At 44.8% G+C, this 21,351-nt stretch overlaps 1 protein-coding gene across 2 annotated transcripts in view; it reads right to left on the reverse strand.

Annotated features, from left to right (window-relative positions):
- Positions 1–21,351, reverse strand: part of ETNK2 (ethanolamine kinase 2) — a 122,853-nt gene that overhangs the window by 18,353 nt on the left and 83,149 nt on the right. For both annotated transcript variants that reach the window (XM_075853730.1, XM_075853729.1), the window contains 3 exons: positions 10,586–10,728; positions 10,213–10,296; positions 2,539–2,699 (listed from right to left, as the gene is read on the reverse strand). In XM_075853730.1, the coding sequence (XP_075709845.1) occupies positions 2,539–2,699; positions 10,213–10,296; positions 10,586–10,728 (388 nt within the window). The remainder of the gene's footprint in view (positions 1–2,538; positions 2,700–10,212; positions 10,297–10,585; positions 10,729–21,351) is intronic.

Genomic DNA, 21,351 nt, shown 5'->3' on the forward strand with positions numbered 1-21,351 from the left:
TGTTCTGAAAGAGAGATCCTTTGCTTTTATATGTTCTTTCAAATAATATACCCTGCTGGATATCATTTATTGACTTCCTGCGTGAAGTCTCACTTTACCATTTGTATATGTAAAATGCGTATTGTATATCCAACTTTTATTGTAATTCAATAAATCCTTACATCCTGAAAGAGAGGGAACCTCCCATTCAAGTGGGAGACTCAGATGGGAGAGTCCCTTCAGGTGGAGGAGAGTTTATAAGATCTGGACTTTGCAGAAGTGCGATCTGGATGGAAACGGGTTTCTCAAGGGGTGTGGTTTAATTGTAAGACACTTCTTGTCCTGGGAGGCGAATGTTCTCTCCGATCGGGAGGTAATAAATATACGAAAGGACCCAAAGAGGGCAGCGGAAGAGACTAGTCTGGTGGCAAATAGATTTGATAAAAGATGCTTCGGTGCTACATGTCTTCAGCCACAACAATCTGTGAATAGACACAATATGTCCAGCTTCTTAAAGGCTATGTACACCTTTCAAAACATTTTTTTTTTTAAAATGAAAATGTGTATCCTGTATCCGTCTGCTCAGCGGGACTGACGGGTACAGTGACAGCGAGTACTTAGTGTCTCTGACACGCAGGATCGAGCTGTTACCGATCACACCTAAGTTCATAACACAGGATCACCATCTCCAGGGTAAGATGGTTGGCACACTTAAGAATTTTCACTCCAACACAGTGGATTCGATATGAAACTGGCCGCAACCAGCTTTATTGTCTTCACACATGATAAGCGGTTTTACAAAACAGTTAAAAAATAAATCCTAGGCCGTTCAGCGTCTAACTAAACATATAGCTTCCCTAGTTATCAAGATGAAAAGCCTTCTGCCCAGCACCTCACAACAAACATATGTTCTTACCAGAATTTCTGACTCCCACAGGCTGGCAATACCTGTCTTCCTCAGTCTGGGAGCATTGTGTGAATAGACCACACCTTTCTTAAAGGAGCCTTAACAATTGACAGCTAATGAGACTCATAAGGCAGCCCAAACATTGGACTATCCTGAAGATGGAGTGGAACTTTTACTATTCTCTTCCACTCCAGCAACCCAGACCTTTTTTATATATAATTCTGGGCCCAAGTCCTGCCCCTTAGTAGTTGCACTGCTACTATATATATAAACCAGTTTTATTGAGGGCCTCAAAGCACCTGCCCGTAGGATCCCTAAGGACCACTGCAACTGCTTAAGGGAGCGTGGTGGATTTAGAGAACCGAGACATCTTTGGACAAAGGTCAGGAAGGGGTAAAGGCTGTTCAAGCATTTGGATATTTGAAACCATTTTTCAGGGTGCTGCTGAAGCTTTTGGGGGAACTATAGGGCAGTTAAAGGAGATCTCCCCTGTGAGGTAGAGGCTTCTGCATCCTTGAATTTAGGAGGATAAATATAGGGAAGATAAGGCTGTCCATACTGTTCTCCCAATATAGAAGAGTGGTCTGGGTCAGACTCAGATTCTGAGGAATCAAAGGAAGGAAGGAAGGCTCACCTGGAGAAGACATACAATCAGATGAGAGTACCTGAGAAGTGGCCTGGTCATGGGGGTTCCTAAGGGAGAACGGAAAGCCAGGGCCCAGGAGTGTTTTTTGCGGAACCTGCCTGATGAGAGTTCCTTTCTGGCTGCTCGGACTCTCGGACACCCTGGGAGGGGGACACAGGAACAGAAGTGGCCGAGTAAACGGGTAGGCGCTCCACAGCCAAAACGATGGATAGTGCAATACTGGTAATCTCCACAACAGACTGGGACAGAGATAGGGCCCTATAATAGGGGCCTCAGAACCTGCAGTGGGAGCCCATAGGCCAACAAGAAGAGGGGCGGTCTGAAGCCTCAATGCGATGCGCCATGCTCTTGTAGGGGGGCAGTGGCGATTACTGTGGAGTGCGACCCCAGCTGGTGGTAAAAGGGTAGCCAGAATTGTCCTGTATCCGACCGTCAGCGAGCAAGAAGTGTGATTTTCTCAGTACTGTACCAATGTCTTGAATCGGTGAGGGAAGGAAATCCCAACCCGCCTTGTTTCCCAAACCTAAAGAGAAAAAGGTAAATATAGAGAGAACATAATAGGTAGAAACAGACCTGAAGAACCCAGATCTGTGTCTGCTTCCTACTAACAGTAAGCCATAACTAATTAGCTAAGTGATTGTAGGCAGTTGGGTAAAGTGTGAATAGAAGGAGCCAATGAAAAAATAGAATTTTTTTTAACTCACTAGTAAAATCTCTTGGTTGGCTCAGTGACTGCATAGGAGCCAACTTTTTTGTTTCTTAGTGCCAGCCTCTTAGTGGTGAGTCTACACCCAATGTTCCTGTCCCCCACAATGAAACGAATGGAAAACTACATTTTCCAAACGTCTCTTTTTTTCTAATGCACTTTTTTTTGCTGTTAAAATTACTAGCACAGAGCAGTGTTTGTATTATTTTACTACCTGTGCTTTTTGTCTCTGGTCATCAAGCAGAAATATTCCAATTTATTGCTGGACTAGACATCTAGACTCTTTCACTTCAAACTCACCAGTACAAACTGATTAACTTGGATACAAAGATCGTCCACCTCTTTGTCTTGTGCCTCTCCCTCTTCTCCTTTCAATCTTCTGGAGGCACCCAAGTAATGCCGTAACCACTCTAGTTGAGTCTCTCTGTCAGGAAACAATCGATAATCTGGCTCACTCACTCCTAAAAATGCAGGCAAAAGTTTAAACTTTTATCTTTTTTACATCTATAATATTACTGCCTTGAACATTATAACTATATATTGCATGGTTTCAAAGACTGTGGGGCAAATTTACTATTGTTGTTGCGCCAGAAATCTGACCTAAGTGGTGCCTTTATTTGTGTGGAAATCAATTTAGTCAAATTTTATTATTGATTTGCGCCAAAAAGAACAAATGCTTGCAACTCGCTAGACCCAAAAGTGTCTATAAAAAGAGGCGTGGATTAAAATGCGCTATGCACCTAAATTTTGGCGTGGAAAGACTGGTGGAAAGTAAGCAGACTAAGTGGTGCTAAAATGAAGAGAATAGTGTCCAACCAAATTTATCATACAGCTTTGATAAATTTGGCACATTTTCTGACATCTAAGTTTACACTGTCTAAATGTTATACAGCATTAATAAATCTGTTTCAGTATTTTCTCACCAATATTGAAGCTTACAATAATGGATATATAGATGTACTGGCTGGCATTAAAGAGCATCTATTTGCAACATAAGGCTGGTCATTATGTTTGAAAAGTATGATCTCTGATTTGCAAGACACACACTTATTGATATCTGCTGATTTGAGTTAAAGAGGCTCTGTCACCAGATTTTCAAACCCCTATCTCCTATTGCAGCAGATCGGCGCTGCAATGTAGATAACAGTAACGTGTTGTTTTTTTTTTTCAAAAACGAGCATTTTTGGCCAAGTTATGACCATTTTTATATTTATGCAAATGAGCCTTTCTTAAGTACAACTGGGCGTGTTTAAAGTTATGTCCAAGTGGGCGTGTATTGTGTGTGTACATCTGGGCGTTTTTACTTCTTTTACTAGCTGGGCGTTGTGAATAGAAGAGTATGATGCTGACGAATCAGCATCATCCACTTCTCTTCGTTACCACCCAGCTTCTGGCAGTGCACAGACACACAGCGTGTCCTCGCGAGATCACGCTGTGACGTCACTCACTTCCTCCCACAGGAACTTCATCGCGTCGGATGAGCGAGAGCACGCTGTGTGTCTGTGAACTGCCAGAAGCTGGGTGGTAACGAAGAGAAGTGGATGATGCTGATTCGTCAGCATCATACACTTCTATTCACAACGCCCAGCTAGTAAAACAAGTAAAAACGCCCAGATGTACACACACAATACACGCCCAGTTGGACATAACTTTAAACACGCCCAGTTGTACTTAAGAAAGGCTCATTTGCATAAATATAAAAATGGTCATAACTTGGCCAAAAATGCTCGTTTTTGAAAAAAAAAACACGTTACTGTTATCTACATTGCAGCGCCGATCTGCTGCAATATGAGATAGGGGTTTGAAAATCTGGTGACAGAGCCTCTTTAAGTCCCTTGTAGAGTTTAAACAGGAACTGTGAGGGTATGTTCACACGGCAGAATCCGTAACGGCTGAAATTACGGGGCTGTTTTCAGGAGAAAACAGCACCGTAATTTCAGCCGTAATGGCATGTTGAGGCGCTATTTTGCTGCGTCCATTACGGATGTAAATGGAGCTGTTTTTCTATGGAGTCAATGGAAAACGGCTCCATTTACGTCTGAAGAATTGACAGGCACTTCTTTGACGCGGGCGTCTTTTTTACTCCCCGCCTTCTGACAGCGGGGCGTAAAAAAAATACCTGAAGGTATGTTCACACGCAGTGTTTTCATGCGTATTTTGGGGCGTTTACGCCTCGAAAAACGCCTGAAAAAACGGAAGCTGAACACCTACAAACATCTGCCCATTGAAATCAATGGGAAAAACAGCATTTAGTTCATACAGGGCGTCTTTTTACGCCTCTGTTTCAAAAAATGGAGCCTAAAAAGATACTCCATAAAAAGAAGTAGCATGTCACTTGAGGCGTTTTTTGGAGCTGATTTTCCTTTGAACACTATGAAAAACGCCTCAAAAAACGCCTGAAAAGAAACCTTAAGGGTATGTTCACACGGCCTATTTACGGACGTAAATCTGGCGTTTTTGCCCCGAATTACGCCCGAAAATAGCGCCTCAATAGCGCTGACAAACATCTGCCCATTGAAAGCAATGGGCAGACGTTTGTCTGTTCACACGAGGCGTATATTTACGCGCCGCTGTCAAATGACGGCGCGTAAATAGACGCCCGCGTAGAAGAAGTGACCTGTCACTTCTTTGGCCGTAATTGGAGCCGCTATTCATTGACTCCAATGAATAGCAGCGCTAATTACGGCCGTAATTGACGCGGCGTTCAAGCGCCTGCACATGCCGGTACGGCTGAAATTACGGGGATGTTTTCAGGCTGAAACATCCCCGTAATTTCAGCCGTTACGGACCCCCGCCGTGTGAACATACCCTAAAGGGTATATTCACATGCTTAACAAAAAACGTCTGAAAATACGGAGCTGATTTCAGAGAAAACAGCCTCTGATTTTCACACGTTTTTGAAGCTGAAAATGAAATTTGGAGCTTAATTTAAGGCTATGTTCACACTCGGCAAAAACGGCCCTAAAATGCCTCCCATTGATTTCAATGGGAGGCGTCGGCGTCTTTTTCCCCCGAGCAGTAAAACTGCCTCGCGGGAAAAAGAAGCGACATGCCCTATCTTCGGGCGTTTACGCCTCTGACCTCCCATTGACTTCAATGGGAGGCAGAGAAAGCGTATTTCGCAGTGTTTTATGCCCGCGGCGCTCAATGGCCACGGGCGAAAAACGCTGCGAAAATCGCCGCGAAAATCGGCGTGCAGGGAGAGGAAAATCTGCCTCAAACTTCCAAACTGAATTTTAAGGCAGATATTCCTCCTGCAAAATACTCCGTGTGAACAGGCTATGTTCACACAGAGTTTTTTGACGAGTTTTTTTACGTGGAAACCGCACCGCAAAACTTATCAAAAACGGCCCGAAAATGCCTCCCGTTGATTTCAATGGGTGGCGGGGGCGACATGCCCTATCTTCGGGTGTTTACGCCTCTGACCTCCCATTGACTTCAATGGGAGGCAGAGAAAGCGTATTTCGCAGCGTTTTTCACCCACGGCCATTGAGCGTGCAGGGAGAGGAAAATCTGCCTCAAACTTCCAAACGCCTGCAAAAAACTCTGTGTGAACATAGCCTTAGGGTAAGGCCACACGGTGCGTAGTTGACGCGGTTTTGTTGCGTTTGAAAACCGCATGCGGTCAACTGCATGCGTTTTTTGTCTCTGTAATGCTGCAGTTCTGTTGCGTTTTTAAAGGAAATAATTGATGGACATAGTTTTCATTGGTGTTGAAGTTTATTAGGTGCTTCCTGTATATAGTTCATTACAAGGCATTGCAGAACTGTTAGCAAAAACGCAAGCAGTTCAGCAACAACTTTGGCAGCGCGGTCATTAACTGCATGCAGTCGGACATTATGAAGATGCCGTTAACTGCACAAAAAACACATTGTAATATAAGGGTAAGGTCACACGGTGCGGCGTTGACGCGGTTTTGTTGCGTTTGAAAACCGCATGCGGTCAACTGCATGCGTTTTTTGTCTCAGTAATGCTACAGTTAGGGCTTATTCAGATGAACGTGATATACGTCCATGCAACGCGCGTGATTTTCACGCGCCTTGCATGGACCTATGTTAGTCTATGGGGCCGTTCAGACAGTCGGTGAGTTTCACGCAGCATGTGTCCGCTGCGTAAAACTCACGACATGTCCTATATTTGTGCGTTTTTCGCTCATCAAGCACCCATTGAAGTCAATGGGTGCGTGAAAATCACGCGCAGCACACGGAAGCACTTCCGTGTGACGCGCGTGATTCGTGCAACAGCAGTAAAAACTATGAACGTAAACAGAAAAGCACCACGTGCTTTTCTGTTTACAAACATACAAACAGAGTGTCATAATGATGGCGGCTAGGTGAAAATCACGCAGCCACGCATCATACGCTGCTGACACGGAGCTGTTATGTACCTTTTGCGCACGCAAAACGCACACGCTCGTGTGAATCTGGCCTGTTTTTTTACGCACATTTTATGGACACAGTTTTCACTGGTGTTGAAGTTTGTTAGGTGCTTCCTATATATAGTTCATTACAATGCATTGCAGAACTGTTAGCAAAAACGCAAGCAGTTCAGCAACAACATTGGCAGCGCGGTCATTAATTAACCGCATGCGGTCGGACATTATGAAGATGCGTTCAACCGCATAAAAACACATTGTAATATAATAGCAGCAGTCTGTCCATAACAAAAATGTCACCATTGACTTCTATTGAAAAAGGACTTGCTGCAGTTTAAAAACGCAACATAAACGCACCGTGACTGCACCGTGTGGCCTTACCCTTAGATCTCCTGTATATGTTCACACGACCTATTTTCAGACGTAATTCGGGCGTTTTTTGCCCCGAATTACGCCTGAAAAGACGGCTCCAATACGTCTGCAAATATCTGCCCATTGCTTGCAATCGGTCTTACGATGTTCTGTTCAGACGAGGTGTATTTTTACGCGTCGCTGTCAAAAGACGGCGCATAAAAAGACGCCCGCCTCAAAGAAGTGCATGTCACTTCTTGGGACGTAATTGGAGCCGTTTTTCATTGACTCCATTGAAAAACAGCTCCAATTATGTCCGTAATGGACGCCGCGAAAAACGCGCGCACTTGCAAAAACTTCTGAAATTTAGGAGCTGTTTTCGTCTGAAAACAGCTCCGTGATTTCAGACGTATTTTGTTAAGACGTGTGAACATACCCTTAGAACTATGCATTCTGCCGCTCCTCTTTTATTCCTTCTGGAAATAAACTGACAACTGGGTGTTACAATTCCCCTTGTAATGGGACATGTCCTTACACATTAGCCTTCCCGTGCAACCCCTCTCCTAAATAAATATATATATACAGTATATATATATTTATATAGTCATAACCATTTTCTTCGCCTTAACCATCCCTTTGTCTTAACCATTTCCTTCCCTCTTTAGACTACAGCTAAGAAGTGCCCCTATAACCTCTTAGGCTTCTCCTAACGGCACAGGCATCTAGTGCTTCCATCTGTAAAGGGATCGTCCAGCTGTTAGAAAAAATATGGGTGCAGAATATGTAACAACAGCAACAGGCAGGGGTGCATCCATGTTGGAGCAGAAAGGGATTTAACAGGTGACTATTGCCTTTTTGGTATTTTAACATGTATTCAGCGGACAGATTTTTTTAACAGCTTTCTACACTCTTTACTCCTCTTACATAGAATAACTGAGTTCAGTACATTCCTGTAGACTGCCACTGTTTTGCAAAAGTTAGGCTGGATTCACACGAGCATGTTCGGTCCGTAATGGACGGAACGTATTTTGTCCGCAAGTCCCGGACCGAACACATTGCAGGGAGCCGGGCTCCTAGCATCATAGTTATGTACGATGCAAGGAGTCCCTGCCTCTCCATGGAGCTACTGTCCCGTACTGTAATCATGTTTTCAGTACGGGACAGATGTCCTGCAGCGAGGCAGGGACTCCTAGCGTCGTACATAACTATGATGCTAGGAGCACGGCTCCCTGCAGTGTGTTCGGTCCGGGACTTGCGGCCGAAATACGTTCCGTCCATTACGGACGTAACATGCTTGTGTGAATCCAGCCTTAGGGTATGTTCACACGTCAAAAACGTCTGAAAATACAGAGCTGTTTTTAAGCTGTTTTCAATAGAGTCTATGAAAAACGGCTCCAAAAATGTCCCAAGAAGTGACCTGCACTTCTTCGTCTCAGCCGTTCTTCAAAATGGCCGTGCAAAAAAACGGCCGCGTAAAAAAACGGCCCATCGGAACAGAACGCCATTTTTCCCATTGCAATCAATGAGCAGATGTTTGGAGGTGTTCTGCTTCTGATCTTTTTCGGGCGTTTACGGAAACGTGTGAACATACCCTCACTATTGCAATAAAAACTGTGCTTTTAGCCTCTTGCAGATGGCAATGGCATATACAAGCCCCCCTACGACGTTGACACAAAAGGGAGTACTAGTACTCTGTGTGGGGTACAAAGGCAGCACTTAGAGGGGTATTGGAGGTAGCAATAGGATGGGAAGTTTGTGTGAAGAGAGGAGATGTGGATGGAAGAAGTCAGTATGCCGGTCTGGATCCGGATAGAGAGTAAAAGGGATAGCGAACTACAACAATCAGAGGTGACGTCACATGTGAGTCACTGGATGTAACTGTATTGTGTTCACTTTTCACTGTGATAACTGGTATCTGACCATTATTTGGTGACTGCTTTATTAGAGCTATACTTTCAAACACAGAGCTGAGCTGCTGTACCGAACGCCTTGTTCACACGGCGTGTATTTGACAAGTTTTTTAACACGTTTTGCGCGATGAAAAATGCGTCAAAAACGCATGCTTTTAGCTTCCCTTTGACATCAATGGGAAAGAGCATTGTAGTGCATACAACGTTTTTTTTAAATTACGAGCACGCGTGTTTAATAAGAAGTGTCCCGTCAATTATTAGCATGTGAAACCCGACGAAAACGCGCCAAAAACACGCCTAATTTTCATTGTCAATGGAAGTCCTAATTACGCATCAAAAAAACGTGCCAAAAATGCGTACAAAACATGTCGAAAAATGCCTGTATTTTAAAAAGTGCTTTGCTTTGACACGTTTACACGTCGTTTTTTTTGAGCACCGTGTGAACAAGGCCTAAGTCTGCCCAGTTAGGAAAGTTGTCTTATAGATATGCTGTCTCCGTTGTATATATGCCCTTGACCTTTTAAAAACCATAGCAACACCCCTAGCTGCTATTGAAACATTGATAGGTCCCGATTTGCGGCCATGAAGAAAATTTGCTTGGGGGGGGGGGGCCAAGCTGAACTTTTGCACCAGTGTTCAGGGTCTTTAGTTACGCCCCTGAACATGCACATTCATCTGAGCATGCCTGACTTCACCTCAAAACCACTTTGGTATCTAACAGCAATAAAATCAAATCTGCCAATCTGTATGTGACTCCTTTTTTGGTGAACACACTGCATATACATGTAATAAACACAATATTTAGAGTCAGTGGTAGCTGACATTTGTAGTATGCAAGCTCCCGCAAGCCTCATGATTACCCTGATGGGTAGTCATGCTGTCATGGGCAGCACAAGCTTCAGATGCAGCCTATCAAAGGACTCCCGTTAGGACAAATTAAACTTTGAGGACAAATAGAGCACAATAAGCCTGGCCAAAAGCGCAATTTTTCATTTTTGTCTGCAGATACACTTTTAATAGTTGATTCGAGGCTTATAACTGACAGCAGAACAATCAAATGTTTCTTATGCCTTAAAGGGGAAATTCTCATGTGGTGCATTTATTGAGCATTTTCGGTGAGTATTACACACTGAAAATTAGCATAAACTTACAGTACAAAAACCCCATCCACATGTATCGGAAAAAACCCAACCAGAATTCAAGGCATGCCAGTTCTGCAGCGGATTAGTCACGTGTTTTTAATGCATAGAGGGTTCCATAAAAAGTGATGACAGCAGTCCATATTGCTAACATGTATAACAACAAGCATCTTTTTTATTAACTAAATATTTATATTACCTGCGAATTCGTTAAAATGATTAGCGATATCATAGGCCTGGTAATTGTATCCGGCATATTCATAATCAATAAATCGGACATGACCTGCCAATATAAATTAAAGAGAATTACAGTTGGTCACACATTAGTAAAACGGTTAATAGAACACACACGCACACACGGTTTTGATGCAGTTTTTGTGGCAGTTTTCGCTCACTCTTTTGAACCAAAGTCAGAAGTGGATCCAAAAGGAAGGAAGGGTATAAAGAAATGACTGATGCATTTTTTTTTTTGTCCATTCCTATGTTTGGCTTAAAAAACTGAGCTATAAACTGCCACAAAAACAGCATAAAAAAGTGTGTGTAATCCTGTCCTAACTCTGCAGTGTACCTACCTTCTTCTTCATTGTAGATGACATTCTTACATAGTAAGTCATTATGGCAAAGAACAATAGGAGATTCAAAGGTGGGCAAGTACTTTTGCAACCAGTTAAGTTCTTGTTCCAGGACCTTCAAGCTGGGAATTTCTGCTAGACGTCTAAAGATGATTAAATAAAGATGAAATATTATTATTATGATCATAACTTCATTGTGCCATATTTAACATTTTCATTACATGTTCGAATTTGTAGGTATTTTATACCCTAAATCATGTAATGCAATTTCATACAAAAAAAGTACCTTAAAGGCAATGTGTCATCCGAAAACGGCCTAGAGTTTAAATCAAGTTTTTAGGTTAAAACTGATTAAAGAATTTTTTGTGATATTTTTTTATTTTCTGTCATTTGCTATATTAAAAAAGAATGCTAAAATCTAGCAGTATTCACACTGAGCAGTGAGCTTCACAATAGATCAACACTTCTTGTTTTGTAGAGATAACTTCTCAGCAGTCATCTTATTATCCCACTAATACCTCTCCAAGATCTTTCTCGTGCTGCACCAGTCCTCTCTAATGCGCTACCCCAGACAACCAGATTAATTCCCAACATCCACAGTTTTAAACGTGCCCTGAAAACACATCTTTTTAGACAGGCCTATAATATTCCCTAATCTGACTCCTTTCCCCGGCCCCCCTTTTACATTAGTCATGAGGACTTCACACCCTCATTCAGCAGTATCCACCACACTCCTTGCACCCTAATGTAATGCACTTCATGTCTGTCATCCATAGATACTGGCTGGTGACCGGCTCATGCAGCTTTATGTGAACTACCCCATATGTATAAAAGATGGCTGGACCATTGTACTTAACAAGCACTTTTTTAAATTTTGTGTCTCCCTTGTTTCCTCATAGATTGCAAGCTCTTGTGAACAGGGTCCTCACTCCTCTTGTTTGAATTGAAAATTAGTTTTGTCAATATGTAATGTCTGATATTGTCTTTAGGCGGAATTCACACGACAGGGTTTCCCGGCCGGGTGACGGCCGCTCATAAATCGGCCGTCACCCGGCTGCATTAGGAACAATAGACCCCTAATGGGAAAACCGGCCGTCAAAAAATGGGACATGCCCTATTTTTGGCCGGGATTGGGGATTCCGCTACAAGGGTAGTGCGTGACTACACTGTCCATATATGGACACAGCGATGTCACTCACTTCTGCAGCGGAATCCCCGACTCTATGGCCGGGGATTCCACTACAGGAGAAGTGAGTGACTATACTGTCCATATATGGACACAGCGATGTCACTCACTTCTGCAGCGGAATCCCCGAGTCTATGGCCGGGGATTCCGCTACAGGTGAAGTGAGTGACTACACTGTCCATATATGGACACAGCGATGTCACTCACTTCTGCAGCGGAATCCCCGACTCTATGACCGGGGATTCCGCTACAGGAGAAGTGAGTGACTACACTGTCCAGATATGGACACAGCGATGTCACTCACTTCTGCAGCGGAATCCCCGACTCTATGGCCGGGGATTCCGCTACAGGAGAAGTGAGTGACTACACTGTCCATATATGGACACAGCGATGTCACTCACTTCTGCAGCGGAATCCCCGACTCTATGACCGGGGATTCCGCTACAGGAGAAGTGAGTGACTACACTGTCCATATATGGACACAGTGACGTCACTCACTTCTGAAGCGGAATTACCGACCTGTGGCAGGCAATTCCTCTCCAGGAGAAGTCAGTGACTACACTGTCCATATATGGACATTGAAGTCAGTGACTTCTCCTGGAAGGGGGGGGGGATGGGTGCAACCTACAGGCGGCTGTGTGGCATCACCTACAGGGGACTTGGTGGCATCACCTACAGGGGGCAGGGTGGCATCGCCTGCAGGGGGCTGGGTGGCATCGCCTACAGGGGGCTGGATGGCATCGCCTACAGGGGGCTGGGTGGCATCGCCTACAGGGGGCAGGGTGGCATCACCTACAGGGGGCAGGGTGGCATCGCCTACAGGGGGCAGGGTGGCATCTCCTACAGGGGGCAGGATGGCATCGCCTACAGGGGGCAGGGTGGCATCGCCTGCAGGGGTCTGTGTGGCATCGCCTGCAGGGGGCAGGGTGGCATCGCCTGCAGGGGGCTGTGTGGCATCACCTGCAGGGGGCTGTGTGGCATTACCTGCAGGTGGCTGTGTGGCATCACCTACAGGGGGCTGTGTGGCATCACCTACAGGGGGCTCTGTGGCATCACCTATCGGGGGCTGTGTGGCATCACCTACAGGGGGCTGTGTGGCATCACCTACAGGGGGCTGTGTGGCATCACCTACAGGGGACTTGGTGGCATTACCTAAAGGGAGCTGGGTGGCATTACCTACAGGGGGCAGGGTGGCATTACCTACAGGGGGCAGGGTGGCATTACCTGCAGGGGGCTGGGTGGCATTACCTGCAGGGGGCTGGGTGGCATTACCTGCAGGGGGGTGGGTGGCATTACCTGCAGGGGGCTGGGTGGCATTACCAACAGGGGGCTGGGTGGCATTACCAACAGGGGGCTGGGTGGCATTACCTGCAGGGGGCTGGGTGGCATTACCAACAGGGGGCTGGGTGGCATTACCAACAGTGGGCTGGGTGCCATTACCTACCAGGGGGGCTGTGGCATTATCTACAAAGGGCTGTGTGTGGCAACAAATTTAAATGAAATTCATCCGATTTTAAAACGGACAGGGAAGAAAACGGATGCAAAACGGGTAAAAATCGGCTGTTAAAAACGGCAACACGGCCTGGAACGGAATCGAAACGGATGCAAATCGGATGCAAACCGGCCGGGAAAAACGGCCCAAAATGGCCAATTTTATCGGCCGACACTCGGACCCTGTCGTGTGAATGAGGCCTAACAATGTACCCCCTGAATTGTAAAGTGGTGCGGCATATGTTGCCGCTATATAAATATAGATTCTTATTATTATTATCATTATCAAAGGCACGATTTCAATGAAAGAAAACACCTATACATGCCTTCCCAAATGTCCCGGATCAAAGGACAGTCACGGTTTACGGGAGATGTACTGGGACGCCTGCCGCAAGTCCCAATTTTAACTGCATCTGCGTCCTCAGTGCACAGATACAGATGAATAAATTGGTGCCATGAGCTCTCTTCTTCACTATTCACACTGTGACTGTGCTGTTAGCAGCTTGGCAGAGGCAGGCGCGATTCAGTGGCAACATCGCGCCTGCCTGTACCGAGCCATAGACCGGAAGTGATCTGCAAAGTGATGGAGCACCATTTGTCGTGGGAATGGGGCGAGGTGAATATTTATTTTGTTTCTCTTTTAGGTGCACTGTTTCTGTATAGGGGAATTTTACTGTGGGTGGGAACTATCAGGGCATTATACTATGGGGGCACTATGTGAGCATTTTTCAGTGTCGGGGGCAAAATGGCAGCATTATACCGTAGGTTAGGATTGACAGGGTATTATATATATAATACTCCATACTATGGGGGAATAATACTGTGTGGGGGCACTATGGGGACATGATACTGTGTGTGGGGCACTATGGGGGCATGTTACTGTGGGGGTCACAACAGGAGCATTATACTGTGGGGAGGCACTATGTGGGCATTATACTGTGTAGGGGCACTATGGGGGCTTTATACCGTGGGAGGGCAGTATGGGGGCATGATACTTTGTAGGGTCACCAAGGTGCATTATACTGTGTGGGGGATCTATAGGGGCATGGTACTGTATGGGAGCACTATGGGGACATTATACTGTGGGAGGCACTATAGTTGCATTGTACTGCATAGGGTGCAAAATGGGGGCATGATTCTCTGTAGGGGGGACTATGGGGGCATTATGCTGGGTAGGGGCACTATTGGGGCATGATACTGTGTAAGGTGTACTATGGTGGCATGATTCTCTGTGAGGGGCACTATAGGTTCATGATACTGTGTATGGGCTACTATGGGGGAATCATACTGTGTGAGGGGCCCTTAGGGCTGGCAGATTAATCAAATTAATTTGCCCTTTTATTGAATCACAATTCTGATTTTGATCAGAATCGTGAAATCGATACTAGCTCCGACTCCACGGCAGCGGCTTCTCATTATGGTGGGAGGGTCGCTGGAGGAAGAAGCCGCTAGAGAAGCAGCGAGTCCAGCATCAGCAGGCTCTCTGGACTCACACTCCCTGACCCCTGACCTGTTTAACATCAGCTTCCCACGACATCTTCACCCTCCTCTGCACACCTGCCAGGCCACTTCACCATGCAAAACACAACTGTTGCTGCCTGGCCCTGCCCCCCATGTACTGAGGAGAAAACAAGAGGATAAGGAATCCGAGGACACACACTGCACCCTGCGGGCTATTAAGGGGAAAGGAGAGACCCAGGGACGAGGACGGAGGAGTCACTGCAGCCAGGTAAGTATGAAGGACAAGGAGAAATACCCCACACGCTGTAGACTGAGATAGAGGCTGTCTAATGTAAACAGAGGAGACTGTTTCTCTCTTCTTTATGTACATTAGACAGTCTCTCTCCTATCTTATTTAGAGTGAGGAGAAAGACTGTCTCATGCAGTGTTTCTTTCTCTCCTCTATTTACATTAGACAGTCTTTCTACTGTCTAATATACAAAGAGAGACTGTCTCACATGCAATGGTTTTCTCTCTCCTCTATTTACATTAGACAGTCTCTCTTCCGTTGGATATACAGGGATGAGAGAGTCTGTCTCATATACAAAGAGTAGATACTTTTTTTTTTTAGCCTGCTTAGTAGTCGGAGTAATTAAGGAATTACTGTGCATGTATTTCCCTTATCTAAAAAATACACCAAGACACAATTATTTTACATAAGGGAATTGCACGCAGAACTATTCCATAATATATACAGATTATCAAGATTGTTCCTTTTACAAGTGAGCGTGATCACACATAGCACCTAAGGGACAATTCTGACAATCAGTATATTTTATGCAGTTCCCTTATGTAAAAGAATTGTGTCTTGGTATTTTTTTAAATAAGGAAAATGCATGCACATGGTTTCCTTAACCCAGGGGTGGGAAACCTGCGGCCCACGGGCCGTATAAGGCCCGCAAGATCAATGGTCTGGCCTGACTTCACTCAGACCGCACTGCCACCGCCTCATTCGCTTCATGACTCTGTACGCCCTACTCACTCTACATTTAGGAGCAGGAGGGCGGACGAAGCCAAGTATGGCGGGCGCAGTCTGAGTGAGGTCGGTGCATTGCGGGACAGTCCAGTAACCTGAGCTCACGTCAGTGGCGTGAGGTCAATGACAAGTCGTGCTGTGACACTTCCGTCATAGCACGCACTGACCTTACTCTGACCGCCGCTGTGGGTTTTGTACTACAAGTCAGGGCTTTTCCAATCAGAGACATTTATGACATATCCACAGGATATGTCATAAATGTCAGATAGATGTGGGTCCCACCTCTAGGACCCACACCTATCTCTAGAATGGGGCCCCCTAAACCCTGTTCTACCTCTCTGTGTTGCAGCTGATGCAGGTGAATTCCGACGATGAAGAGGAAAACAGCATAGCTCGCTGAGCTACGCTGTTTCCGTAAGTCCCATAGAACTGAATAGTAGTTACGGAAACAGCATAACTCGCAAGCTACGCTGATTCCGTAACTGCCATTCACTACTATGGGAGTTACGGAAACAGCTCGCTGAGCTACACTGTTTTCTTCTTCATGTTCGAAAATCAGCTGGAACACAGAGAGGTAGATCGGGGTTTAGGGGGCCCCGTTCTAGAGATAGGTGCGGGTGTCCCAGAGGTGGGACCCGCATCTATCTGACATTTATGACATATCCTGTGGATATGTCATAAATGTGTCTGATGGGAAAACCCCTTCAAGTAAGTAAGTAAGTCGGAACAACTTACTTCTCCGAGCAGTTCTTTTCAAAACTTCCCATTGCAAAGACTCCACTGCACTCCAGACTGACTGGCGCAGTAGCAACATCATCAATACCAGCTACCATCACACGCCTCACCAAAGAGAAGCAGTTCCAGCCATCACATTAGGGGTGAGTTAATTAAATATTTGACAAATTATACAGTGAAGGAAATAAGTATTTGATCCCTTGCTGATTTTGTAAGTTTGCCCACTGTCAAAGTCATGAACAGTCTAGAATTTTTAGGCTAGGTTAATTTTACCAGTGAGAGATAGATTACATTTAAAAAAAAAACAGAAAATCACATAGTCAAAATTATATATATTTATTTGCATTGTGCGCAGAGAAATAAGTATTTGATCCCTTTGGCAAACAAGACTTAATACTTGGTGGCAAAACCCTTGTTGGCAAGCACAGCAGTCAGACGTTTTTTGTAGTTGATCATGAGGTTTGCACACATGTTAGATGGAATTTTGGCCCACTCCTCTTTTCAAATCATCTGTTAATCATTACGATTTCGAGGCTGTCGCTTGGCAACTCGAATCTTCAGCTCCCTCCATAAGTTTTCGATGGGATTAAGGTCTGGAGACTGGCTAGGCCACTCCATGACCTTAATGTGCTTCTTTTTGAGCCACTCCTTTGTTGCCTTGGCTGTATGTTTCGGGTCATTGTCGTGCTGGAAGACCCAGCCACGAGCCATTTTTAATGTCCTGGTGGAGGGAAGGAAGTTGTCACTCAGGATTTGACGGTACATGGCTCCATCCATTCTCCCATTGATGCGGTGAAGTAGTCCTGTGCCCTAAGCAGAGAAACACCCCCAAAACATAATGTTTCCACCTCCATGCTTGACAGTGGGTACGGTGTTCTTTGGGTCATAGGCAGCATTTCTCTTCCTCCAAACACGGCGAGTTGAGTTAATGCCAAAGAGCTCAATTTTAGTCTCATCTGACCACAGCACCTTCTCCCAATCACTCTCAGAATCATCCAGATGTTCATTTGCAAACTTTAGACGGGCCTGTACATGTGCCTTCTTGAGCAGGGGGACCTTGCGGGCACTGCAGGATTTTAATCCATTACGGCGTAATGTGTTACCAATGGTTTTCTTGGTGACTGTGGTCCCAGCTGCCTTGAGATCATTAACAAGTTCCCCCCGTGTAGTTTTCGGCTGAGCTCTCAACTTCCTCAGGATCAAGGATACCCCACGAGGTGAGATTTTGCATGGAGCCCCAGATCGATGTCGATTGACAGTCATTTTGTATGTCTTCCATTTTCTTACTATTGCACCAACAGTTGTCTCCTTCTCACCCATCGTCTTACTTATGGTTTTGTAGCCCATTCCAGCCTTGTGCAGGTCTATGATCTTGTCCCTGACATCCTTAGAAAGCTCTTTGGTCTTGCCCATGTTGTAGAGGTTAGAGTCAGACTGATTAATTGAGTCTGTGGACAGGAATCTTTTATACAGGTGACCATGTAAGACAGCTGTCTTTAATGCAGGCACCAAGTTGATTTGGAGCGTGTAACTGGTCTGGAGGAGGCTGAACTCTTAATGCTTGGTAGGGGATCAAATACTTATTTCTCTGTGCACAATGCAAATAAATATATATAATTTTGACTATGTGATTTTCTATATTTTTTTTTATATAATCTATCTCTCACTGGTAAAATTAACCTAGCCTAAAAATTCTAGACTGTTCATGACTTTGACAGTGGGCAAACTTACAAAATCAGCAAGGGATCAAATACTTATTTCTTTCACTGTAGCAGGGTAATTTTTAAGTTGATAATTTTGTATGGCCTGCGGATGATGTTATAAATAGCCAAATGGCCCTTGACAGAAAAAAGGTTCCGCACCCCTGCCTTAACCCCTTCACGATGCCCCATGCAGTTGTCACGTATATAAACATTGGCAGCCTGGAACGGGGTTTAACGAGTGCAGTGCTGCTCTAGTGTAAGCAGCGCTGCACTCTCATGTCTGCCAGGGCTTGGAGTGCCCCGCAATACACCCCCCCCCCCCCGTAGATCAAAAAAAGACAGCGACGCAGCACTCAAAATGAAGTGGTTTATTCACTAAACAAAGTCTGCAACGTTTCACCTTCTTTAATGAAGGCATTTTCAAGCAGATAGTGCTACACACAACCACCCCGTAGATGGCACGAACCCCCTGTAGATATTTCCATCTAAGCTCCCTCTAGGAGCGGAATCCCCAGTCAGATCGCTCTGGCCGGGGATTCCGCTTCTAGAGGAAGCCCCTGACATCTATGTCGATATATGGACAGTGACATCAGGGGCTCCCTCTAGGAGCGGAATCCCTGGCCAGAGCATCGGCAACACTCTGCCGGGGACTCTTTTCCTAGAGGGAGCCCCTGATGTCACTGCCCATACATGGGGGTGGGGGGGTGGCACTATCTGCAGGGGGAAGGCGCTAAATACAGGGGGATGGTGCTATCTACAGGGGATAGTGCTATCTACAGGGGGGTGGCACTATCTGCAGGTAGTGGCACTATCTATAGGGGGCGTGGTGCTATCTACAGGGGGTGCTATATACAGGGGGTGTAACACTATCTACATGCATGGTTACTGTGGCACTATATGGGAACTACCTATAGGGGACACTGTGGCGCTATCTACATGGGCACTGTGTAGGGAACTATGTGGGTACTATCTACAGTGGGAACTGTGGCACTATGTGGGCACTATCTACAATGGGAACTGTGGCACTATGTGGCCACTATCTACAGTTGGCACTATCTACAGTGGGGAATATGGCACTATCTACAGGGGTATTGTGGCACTATCTACATGGGCACTGTGGTGTTTTCAGGGGGTTGGTACAAAAAAAAACTAACAAATAAAATTCATCTATTTTTTTAATGGCCATGAAAAATGGATGGAAAATCGTGGTTAAAAACGGTCAAACGGCCAGGAAGTAGATTAAAAATTTGAGACACACTGATGCAAAACAGCCATGAAAAACCGACAGTTGATCCATTGTTAATTGTCTTGTGAATATAGCCTTATAGCCCTCTTCACTCTCCCCTCACAGTGATTTAGGCTGATGGAGAGAGAAGAAGACTAATTGTTACAGAGCTGCAACAGCGTATATATCTATAAACATATAATATAGATAAATATGTGTGTATATATATATATATATATATATATATATATATATATATATACACAGTCCAGGGTGGATGAACACAGCACTCCAAATGCAACAAATCAGGCCATGTGCTCGTTACCTGGGGGTGAATCAATTCCCCAATATCCAGATAGAGAGAAATGTAGAGCGTAGTAACGGCACCAGGACTTCAAGATGGATGAAAGCAAAAGTGGATTTATTTCACCTCAACACAGCAACGTTTCGGTTCTCAAGGATGGCTTGAGAAAGGTTCCTGTTGAACCGAAACGTTGCTGTGTTGAGGTGAAATAAATCCACTTTTGCTTTCATCCATCTTGAAGTCCTGGTGCCGTTACTACGCTCTACATTTTTCTCTATATATATATATATATATATATATATATATATATATATATATAAATTACAACAGTGTGTTCGTTTTCACATTTTTAGTGATTGTCTGCTCATTATAAAAATTAAAAAAATTGAATTAAATAACCTAATCTAGAAAATAAAAACGCCTCATAAGTCTTCTAAAAAGCAAAACTAGTAAAAAAGCAAAAATAGCTGTGATATTCGAAGCGGTTGCAAAGATATTATTGTTTAAAGAAGCGCATATCAAAAATGGAAAATTTGACCTGGACACAGGGGCATCAATGACCCTTGGTCATGAAAGGGTTAATTACTCCTAACCATAAGAAAATCGAGATTCAAATCATAAATCAGCCATAGGGGTGAATTTATTTTTTTGCAAAATCGCCCAGTCCTAAGGGCACTAAAAGAGGATCATTACTGTAAGTTGGCAATAAGGAGGTTTCATCACTGGGTAAGGGCACTATGAAAGCATTTTTCTGTATGGGGCATGATAATGTATGGGGGCATAATACTGTGTATGGAGCACTGTTGAGGCATTGTACTCTGTAGAGGGCACAATGGGGCCATGATTCAGTGTGGGGGCATGATAGTGATGGGGAAATGATACAATGTAGGGGGCACTATAGGGGCATTATACTATGTGGGGGGCTACAGGCACATGATACTGTGGGGGCATTTTGGGGCATGTTACTGTCCGCGGGAACTTTAGGGGCATTATCCTGTGTGCGGGGCACTATGGGAGGATCATACTGTGTGGGGGCACTATGGCAGCATCATAATGTGTGGGTGACACTGTGGTGGCATTATACTGTGTGTGGGTCAGTGAAGGGGTATCATTTCTTTGAGACGGCACTAAGAAGGTATAATCATTGTGTGGGGACACTATTACAGTGTGCCACACAAAGAGGGTGCTATGAAAGTGTGTGGGGCCCAAAGAAGCACTTTTACTGTTTGTTATACAAAGAAGGGCACTTTTACTGTGAGTGGGGCTACAAAGGGGACTATGCATGCATGGACAGGAATTGGGCGGGGTTAGAGGCATGGCTTAACATTAAAAAAAAATGCAGTGGAGTGAGGTATGACTATATAAAGATAACATAGGATCCACCATTCACAAAAGATGATGGACACAGCTCACCTCCTATCCCTTCCTGCACAAAGACCTCTGCACAGTTCAAAGAGCATGCCTAGAAAACTCTCCCACAGAAGAAGAGAACTGATTGAAGGGGTTTCATAGGTGATAATGTAATCCTGTAATTCACAGGCAGTCCCACACACAGGGGAGACTGACATCCCGTCTACATAGGAAAGCAAGATCTGGACTAGTAGTCAGACTGGGGATCACATGACACAGCTGGCAATAATGGAATG

Source organism: Rhinoderma darwinii, chromosome 2, assembly GCF_050947455.1.
Source record: "Rhinoderma darwinii isolate aRhiDar2 chromosome 2, aRhiDar2.hap1, whole genome shotgun sequence".
Lineage (NCBI taxonomy): Eukaryota > Metazoa > Chordata > Amphibia > Anura > Rhinodermatidae > Rhinoderma > Rhinoderma darwinii.